This window comes from Numenius arquata, chromosome 2, assembly GCF_964106895.1.
Source record: "Numenius arquata chromosome 2, bNumArq3.hap1.1, whole genome shotgun sequence".
Lineage (NCBI taxonomy): Eukaryota > Metazoa > Chordata > Aves > Charadriiformes > Scolopacidae > Numenius > Numenius arquata.
The window spans coordinates 98,124,164-98,133,405 of record NC_133577.1 but is presented as its reverse complement, the minus strand read 5'-3'; the positions used below and the strand labels follow the sequence as shown (position 1 = coordinate 98,133,405).

General features: G+C 42.4%; 1 protein-coding gene across 5 annotated transcripts; it reads left to right on the top strand.

The window, feature by feature from the left end:
- The first annotated feature begins 63 nt into the window (after positions 1–63).
- Positions 64–8,046, top strand: ATP23 (ATP23 metallopeptidase and ATP synthase assembly factor homolog). Of its 5 annotated transcripts, none has more exons than XM_074161706.1 (6): positions 64–347; positions 1,000–1,045; positions 1,149–1,230; positions 1,502–1,639; positions 5,944–6,027; positions 6,996–8,046. In XM_074161706.1, the coding sequence occupies exons 1-6, from the start codon at positions 170–172 to the stop codon at positions 7,197–7,199; spliced, it is 732 nt and encodes a 243-aa protein (XP_074017807.1). In that variant the 5' UTR covers positions 64–169; the 3' UTR covers positions 7,200–8,046. The 5 variants fall into 5 exon arrangements, with proteins under 5 accessions (XP_074017807.1, XP_074017773.1, XP_074017799.1 ...); XM_074161672.1 differs by having other exon boundaries at positions 116–347; positions 947–1,045; positions 6,996–7,684; XM_074161682.1 differs by having other exon boundaries at positions 147–312; positions 6,996–7,684.
- Positions 8,047–9,242: the final 1,196 nt, after the last annotated feature.

Sequence of the window (9,242 nt, the reverse complement as noted above, 5' to 3'; positions counted from 1 at the left end):
GCCCACTCCTCGCCTCACGGCCCGCGGCCCCCCGCGCCGCCTGGCCACGCCCCCCTTCGCCTCACGTGGCGGGGAGCTGGCTCGGTGATTGGCGCTGCCAGGCCGCCTGCCCTTTGCCCCGCCGCCGGGGACGGTGGCCGGCAGGCGCGGGGAGGGTCCGGGGTCGGCCATGGAGCAGGGGGAGTCTGCTCCGCCGGCGGCCGAGGAGAAGGGCGGCGAGGAGGAGGATGACTTCGGCTACCACCTTTTTCCGGACCGGAACAAGAAGCCGCAGAGCTTCCTAGTCCGCAGCCTTTTCACCTTCCACAACAGGTGCCAGCTGATGCTGAGGATGACACTGGACACGAGTAAGCGCTTCCCCGACGGGCCTGGCCCTGGCCCTGTCGCGGCGGAGGGCGCCCCGGGCGGGACCGGGGCCGTCCGTGACCCCCGTTGGAACGGCCTGGCCGCAGCCGTGACCTTGAGCCGCAGGGTCCCGGAGCAGAAGCTGCTCCCCTTCCTCTGCCGCTGTCAGCTGGAGGGTGCTGCTGGTTGATGAACGCACTGATTTTGGTTAAGACAAAAACCTCACAATTTCAAAAGTGGCTGTGTGCTTTTTTTTTTTCCTGTCAGAAGGTCTTTCTCTACTTCTTGTCCTTCGAAATTTGAGATTTGTCGATTTCTGGTTGATTTGTGCCCTTTTCACTATGTAATGTTGACTGTGAGTGTTACCAAAACCAATTGTTGCTATAGGCCGCTCTATTTATGTCTGCTACTAATAAAATAATGTCACAGTGACTTGATTCCTGAATCGCATTGTATATATCGTGATTCTATATCACTTTAGCCCGAGCTGTAACATATGCCAGTTGCATTGCATTAGGGTTAAATACTGCAAAGTATGAATTTGCATGTGTAGCGCTTTTCCTTTTTTTTTTTCTTGACTGTCTTTACATTTTGATTATAGATGACTTTCAAAACTTTTGTCTAGAGAAATTGATTGCAGCAATGTTTTTCTAGATCCGTATGCTCAACTTCTTCTTGAGGCCATGAAGCAGTCTGGTTGGTATGTAAACTAATTAGTCCTGTTCTGTGTAGTAACATCACAGTTATATGGAATTACTGGTCTCTTTCAAATGCTTCCCTATAACTTTGTTTGGGCCTTTCAGCACTGTCTTCAATGACTGGCACTTTTCTTGTGAAAACTGTGATGGCTGTGTCAGTGGAGGTTTTGATTCTGCCACATCTCAGGTAGCCACTGGACATTGTTCCCTTTTCAAAGAACTACCATTTTTTTAGTGTTTTTTACTAGGATTAAGTCTCCTAATGCTGTTATCTGAGTTAAAGTCATGAAAACAAGAAAAATGAAAGATGTTCCAAGGCATTGGAACTAGTGCAGTGCAGAATGATGAGGGTGTTAATGTTGAAAAACACTGATGTACAGAGTCTAAATACTGTAAGTGCTGTGTTCTAGGTCCCTGAAACTTCGTGAAAAGACTACCTATATTTTTTTCTTCTACAGATTGTTCTGTGTCAGAACAACATTCGCCAGCAATCCCATATGAACCGGGTGGTCACACATGAATTGATTCATGCTTTTGATCACTGCCGTGCACATGTTGACTGGTTTAAAAATGTCAAACACTTAGCATGTTCAGAGGTAAGTTATAATGCTTCTAACATTGCCATTATATTAAGTACTGCTGGTTATTAGCAATGTTTCATGTTTAAATAGGCATGCTGTTTCATAGATTCATAGATTGGTCCAGGCCGGAAGGGACCTCCAAAGGTCATCTAGTCCGACCTCCCCGCAGTCAGCAGGGACACCCCCAACTAGACCAGGTTGCCCAGGGCCTCGTCGAGCTTCACCTTGAATATCTCAAGGGAAGGGGCCTCAACCACCTCCCTGGGCAACCTGTTCCAGTGTTCCACCACCCTCATGGTAAAGAATTTTTTCCTAATATCCAATCTAAATCTCCCCTTCTCCAGCTTAAAACCATTGCCCCTCGTCCTGTCACTGCAGGCCTTTGTAAACAGACCCTCCCCAGCCTTCCTGTAGGCCCCCTCATGTACTGGAAGGCCGCTATGAGGTCTCCCCGGAGCCTCCTTTTCTCCAAGCTAAACAACCCCAGCTCCCTCAGTCTGTCCTCATAGGAGAGGTGCTCCAGCCCCCTGATCATTTTGGTGGCCCTCCTCTAGACCCGCTCCATCAGGTCCATGTCCTTTCTATATTGAGGGCTCCAGACCTGCACACAGTACTCCAGGTGAGGTCTCACCAGAGCAGAGTAAAGTGGCAGAATCACCTCTCTGGATCTGCTGGCAACACTTCTTTTGATGCAGCCCAGGATGTGATTGGCCTTTTGGGCTGCGAGAGCACATTGCCTGCTCATGTCCAGCTTCTCGTCAATCAGCACCCCCAAGTCCCTTTCCTCAGGGCTGCTTTCTAATACCTCATCCCCCAGTCTGTATTTATACTGAGGATTGTTTCTTCCCAGGTGCAGAATCCTGCACTTTTGTTGAACCTCATGAGGTTCATCTGGGCCCACCTCTCCAGCCTGTCCAGGTCGCTCTGAATGACATCCCGTCCCTCCGGTGTATCGACAACACCACACAGCTTGGTGTCATCTGCAAACTTGCTGATGGTGCTCTCAATCCCTCTGTCTATGTCTTTGATAAAAATGTTAAACAGTACTGGTCCCAGGACGGACCCTTGAGGGACACCACTAGTCACTGCTCTCCATCTGGACTTAAAGCCATTGAGTACCACCCTCTGGGTGCGACCATTCAGCCAATTCCTTATCCACCGAACCGTCCACCCATCAAATCCGTATCCCTCCAATTTGGCAAGTAGAATGTTGTGAGGAACTGTGTCAAAGGCCTTACAGAAGTCCAGATAGATTACATCCATAGGTCGCCCCTTGTCTACTGACCTAGTCACTTTATCATAGAAGGCCACTAGGTTAGTCAGGCAGGACTTGCCCCTAGTAAAGCCACGTTGGCTGTCCTGAATCATCCCCCTGTCCTCCATGTGCCCAAGCATGGCATCCAATCTATGAATCAATCTATGAATCTATGAAATACACACCACAATGTTCTCTGTGATTACTATCACAGTTGCATATACTTAATTTCGTTTAATCCTGTTAATACATTTTGTCCTGTCAAGTCAACTTAAACAGTTTAATGCAGAAAGCAAGTGTTTAGTTTTCACAAATATTAGTAAGTCAGTGTCATACTAAGTAGAATATGATCACTGTGAGTGTATCCACACTGGTTATTAACAAATGAGAGTAGTTAGAGATGAAAACACATTCACACATTAGTCAAATGTTTATAGGGCTCTATTTCTCTGCTGCAAATCTTGGTATGTTGGGTAGATATCCCAGTAGTATGGTAACCTTATTTTTGTTTTAGGTTTTTTTTTTTTGGTTAACAACAAACTTGTCTTCTATAATATACATTTTATATTAATTGTGATGTTGCTAATAATACACTTTAGTTATGACTCCATGTCCATTTCAGAGGTCATAGGAATTTGCTGCTTGAAAGGCCTTAAAAATTGATGCGTTAGGAGGTGAAATTAAACTGAGCACAAGCTAGTAAAGATTCCTCTTGTGTACATGACCCGTGTGTATTCACGTGCTTTTAATTGATTTCTGATGTAATCCATATCATTTGACCACAGAAAAACTTACCCTTATGATTAATATTATGAGAGTACCATCTTGTGACTGTGGGAATTAGGTGGCTTTTTAACTGTTTTTTAAAAATATATAAACTGCTATAAAAATGTTATAGTGGCTTTGGTTTGGCTGTTGGTTGTTTTCTTTTTTTCTTTGTGGGTTGGTTTTAATGAGAACATATTTGATTCCAGACTTAAGATTAGCACAGGTTTCATCTATAAACAGCATGTGAGAGACCTAAAATGAGTTTGGTACAGAATAAATCATATTAAATAAAAATTAATTTTAATTCATTAATTGAATTCATATTTGCTGTGGAAGGGAGTCACAGTCACATACTATCTTTGTACAGATAAAACTTAATGAAGTAAACTTATGTGGTCTCAGTAAAGCCATTTTGTATAAACGGGGTGGGGGGATATTGACCTTGGCTAGCTTCCAGGCACCCACCAAGCCATTCTCTGACTCCCCCTCCTGCGCAGAATAAGGAGGAAAAGTAAGATGAAAAAGCTCATGGGTCAAGATAAGGACATGGAGGTCACTCACCAGAGTTACTGTCATGGGCAAAATACACTCGTCTTGGGGAAGATTACATTAATCTATTGCCTATTAATGACAGAGTAGGATAGTCATTTCCACCCCCACATCCTCTTCTTTCCAGGCTTAACTTCACTGTATTCCTGGCTCCTCTGTCTCCTTCCCCCCCAAAGTGGCAGAGGGGGATGGGGAACGGGGGCTGCAGTCAGTTCATAACACTTTGTCTCTGCTGCTCCTTCCTTCTCACACTGTTCCCCTGCTCCAGTGTGAGGTCCCTCCCATCGGTTCTAGTCCTTCACGAACTACTCCAACGTGGGTCTTTCCCATGGGCTGCTGTTCTTCAAGACCTGCTGCAGCTTGGGTCCTTTCCACAGTGTACAGTCTTTCAGGAATGCACTGTTGCAGTGTCGGTCCCCCACGGGCCACAGTTCCTGCCAGAAAACGTGCTCCTGTGAGGGCTCTCTATGGGCTGCAACTTCTTTCAGGTCATGCCCATCTGCTCTGGCATGGGGTCTTCCTTGGACTGCAGTGTGGATATCTGCTCTGCCCTGTTCCTTCACAGGCTGCAGGGAGACAACCTTTGTCACCATAGTCTCGTTCACAGGTAGAAGGGGAATTTCTGCTCTGGTGCCTGAAGCACCTCCTCCCCCTCCCTTTCCACTGGTATTGGTGTCTGTGGGGCTTTCTCTCTCACGTTTTTCTCACTCTTGTCTCTCACAGCTGCCATGTAGTGTTTTTTATCCTTTCTTAAATGTGTCATCGCAGCAGTACCACCGGCATCGCTGATGGGCTCAGGTTTGACCAGCGGCGGGTCTGTTTTAGAACCAGCTGAAACTTGCTCTGTCCAACATGGGGACAGCCCCTTGTCTGGTCTCACAGAAGCCATCCCAGCAGGCCCCCTGCTGCCAACATCTTGCCACCTAAAACCCATTGCAATAATTCAGAATTATTAACAATCATCTACTTTTTATCTTTTTTTTTTTTTGTCTAAGCATATACACAGTGCAGAATAAAGCATGTAAGCCTCAAACATAAAATTAGAGAACATATATAAAACAAGATTTTGGTGTTTACAATTTTTATTGCCAACTTTTCAATTCTTACATTTCATGTTTTCCATGCATTTATTCTCGCTCTGGTACTTAATTATAGGAAATCTAGTTTTAGTTATATTTCCGAATTGAAGGTGTGGAGTGTGAGACAGTTGGCAGACAAAAGAAACTACAGTGCACAGGACAAGACAGTTAACAAGCTAAATCATACATACTTATTTGAACGTGGCTTTTCCTAAAGCAGGTGGGTTACTGCTCTTCTGGGTATTTCAGCTGTAGTCTTTGAAAGGTATCCAACTTTCTTCCTGACTCTTGTCTCAGCTTCTGGTATAAACTGGGGACAATATTACTTTCCATGTTCTTTTAGCAGTTCATATATATATATATATGTATACAACTATATACACGTGGGCATATACATATCATCTCTTTTGCTCATTCATTTAAGCTTTGGGAATATGAGACTTGGTCCCTGGAGAAACTTACAGGTTCTGTAGTAATACTTTGTAGTTCATTGAGGCTGAGAGGGTGGATATAAAGAATAATATGTACTTAATAAGTAGAAGTGGCCCTGGGAATATTCTCTGCCAGCTGTCTTCAGAAAGATATTGAAGAAAAAAGATATTAAAGCTTTGCTTTGACTTTGTATTTTCTTATTTTTCTCTGATTACGTGGCTTTTTTTTCCCAATAGATTCGAGCTGCTAATCTCAGTGGAGACTGTACACTGATGAATGAAATAGCCAGGTTTAAATTTGGATTAAAAGGACACCATCAGGTAAAGACTGTAAATGTTAAAGTCCACTGATTTTTTTTTTTTGATCCATCTTTACCTACTTGATCTCAGCCTTTCATAGCTGAAAACATCAGAGAAAGAAGTGGATGACATGGACTTGCTGCTTTTGCTTAGTTAACATTTAATAACCTTTAATGATTCATGATAAATTTTTTATCCACCTTGTTATTTTTGTTGGAGTGACATTCCTGAATACGTAGTCCTATCATAGATCATTACCAGTGACAATGGATGGTTAATGAGAACCAAATAAAACGCAGGGTTTTCAGGAAATGTAGTGGGAATACCTTACCCACTATAAGCAGATAAAACTCTAAAGTCTTTGAAAACTGGAGGAAGGAGAATGAAAAGAATTCTAAATAACCACGTGTGTTAAGTCTTAAAGGAATTAATTTTTTTTTTAATAGTAATGAAGACTCCTGGTTGAGTCCCAAGTAGTTGCTCATGTTAAAGTGGCAGTTATAGCTGGGGATATTTACATCTTTTTTTTTTTTATCTTTTAGTATACAAACTGTAAGCAAAAGTTGCCATAAAGAGAGGTGTCAAAATGAAGGCCAGTAGAGGAGTCATTTCTTTGTTTTATAGCATTTCAATTGGAAAAATGCTAACTGGTATTTATGTCTGTTTCTTTCTCATGTATTTTCTCTTTTATCCAAGTCAAGTTGTACAAACACTTGATACCTACAACAAATGCCAAATTGTATTTTAATTCCTGTTCTAAGGAATGTCTTTTACTTATCTGACATTTTATTTGCACATGGAAAACTAAAACACATAGTTAACACAGGATGGAACAAAAATGTGCTTTAATGCTTATTACAGGCATTGGTTGATTCTTCTGTGATACAAAATTATTGCGTATGTAGTAGGAGTTAATACTTGACAAAATTTGGAAAAAAAATATTTATACTAATAATGACAGATTTTTCTTTATCTAATTCCCATTTTAGACTTGTGTACGAGACAGAGCAATTCGTTCCATTCTGGCTGTTAGAAAAGTCAGCAAAGAAACGGCAGAAAAAGCTGTGGATGAAGTTTTTGATGCCTGCTTCAATGATCTGGAACCTTTTGGAAGAATCCCACACAGTAAAACAGATGCAAGACGTGCTTATAAAGACTTCCAGAATAGAGATCGCTATAATGCTAACTTGTAAAGGAAAAAATCATGAAAAATTATGTTAATATCTGATTATTCTGCAACAGCTGGAGTTACAGTCTATACGCACAGTGCTGGTGGAAAGGGCAATTCTGTCAAATGTATTAATTAATTATGTATACTTTTTCCAGGAGCCAACTTCCATAGAAGTAAACAAAGTAAATGAAAAAGACTAAAAACGTGTTTCCTCACCTGTTATTCCAGCAAGATAATTTAGTATAGCAAATGACTTCTCAAATAATGATTTGCACATTTAATGCATATTTAATTCTGCTCAGTTTGACTAGGACTTGGCTTCTAAAAGTTTTCTTATTACTGAATAAATTTTTTCATAAAATCTTTACATTTTCACCATCTGTGATACACAGTCATAAACTTGATGATATTTAACACTTCATTTTAAAAGATGAACTATAGTTCTTGGGTCTAGATTTAATAACTATGGCCAAACCCAAAATTTAATGAACTGCCACATGGAATCCCAGCTCATCTAATGTTGCAGGTACGTAAAACCTTTACAGGTACATAAAAACCCTTTGGCTTTTTAGGAATTTGACTGACAATTCTGCTTACCAGATCAAACCCACAAGCTAGACCAGCGTTGGTGAGACTCTTTCCACCAGGCTGAGCTTTGCTCAAAATGCTGGTGTAGCTTACAGTCTTGTGCTCCTTGTTAGGTAAGTCCACCTAAGGAAAGCAAGAAGCTGTTAGCTTCATCCTAAGTCTGAGAGAAGCTGTCTCATTCCTTCATTATTTCCAAATATAAGGTATTATAATCATTGTCATGGATGCAAGGGAACCATGTTTTCTTGTCTTTCTTGAAATTAAAGGTGCAATTCAGCCACAGGTATGGTTCACTGACATAATGGAGATGTGGGTCACAGTCAAAGGTTTGTAGGCATAGCTGCTGTTACAGTTACTGGATCCAGACTCAAGTGGGAAATTTAGTTTCGCAAAAGATGAAATGGTGACCTGATTGTTACTGTTTCATATGAAGTGCAAAATATTGTAGATAGGATTTCAACTTCATAGGAAGTCAAGGCCTGAGTCGTGGTGGTGGTGTCAGTTTTCCTGTGTAAAGTTGTTCACAACTGCAGAAGCACAGAATTGTTGAGGTTGGAAGAAACCTCAACTATTGTATTGCAGCCGCATTGCACAGAGCAGGGCCAGCTAAAGCATGTTGCTGAGGAGCATGTCTAGTTGGGTTTTGAATACCTCCAAGGACAGAGATTCTACGGCCTCTCAGGATAACCTATTCCTACGTTTGATCGTCCTTGCAGGTTTGTCTGAGTTTCTTTTCTTCCTTCTGTATTTCCTGTATTTCCTGCCAATTTCCTCTTGTCCTTTCCTTGGGCACCACTGAGAAGACTGACTTAGTTTTCTCTACTTCCGCCCTTGCCCCATCAGGTATTTATGCACATTTGTAACATCTCCTTGAACTTTCTCTTTTCCAGGCTGAAGAGTCCCAGCTCTCAGTCTTTATAGGTCAGGTGTTCCGATCCATTTATCATCTTCACGGCGGTTTGCTGGACTTGCTGTGCTATGCCCATGTCTCTCCTGTACTAGGAAGCCCAGAACTGGACCCAGCACTCCAGGTGTCTCACCAGTGCTGAGCAGAGTGGAAATTGACTCCCTCAACCTGCTGGCAACACTCTTCCTAATGCAGCTCAGGAGGCTGTTGGCCTTGTTTGCTGCAAGGCTGTGTTGCTTGCATACATTTTCGTGTCCACCAGGACTGCCAGGGCCTTCTCTACCCTGTTGAGGTATCTGAATGGCAGCAAAAAACTTTAGTGTATGTAATGTCTGTAAACTTGCAGAAGTTGCACTACTCCTGTCTTCCAGGTTGTTAATGAAGATGCTAAGCAGCATTGGCCCCGATACCAATACTTGGGCTGTACCACTGGTGTGTGGCCTTGGACTTACCCATGTACCAGACATGGTTAAAGAATCAGCATGGGCTTGGAAACATCTTACCTTGATAGTTTGCATACACCCACTCTGGAGATTTGGAAAGTGTGAAAACATCAATATGACAAAAATC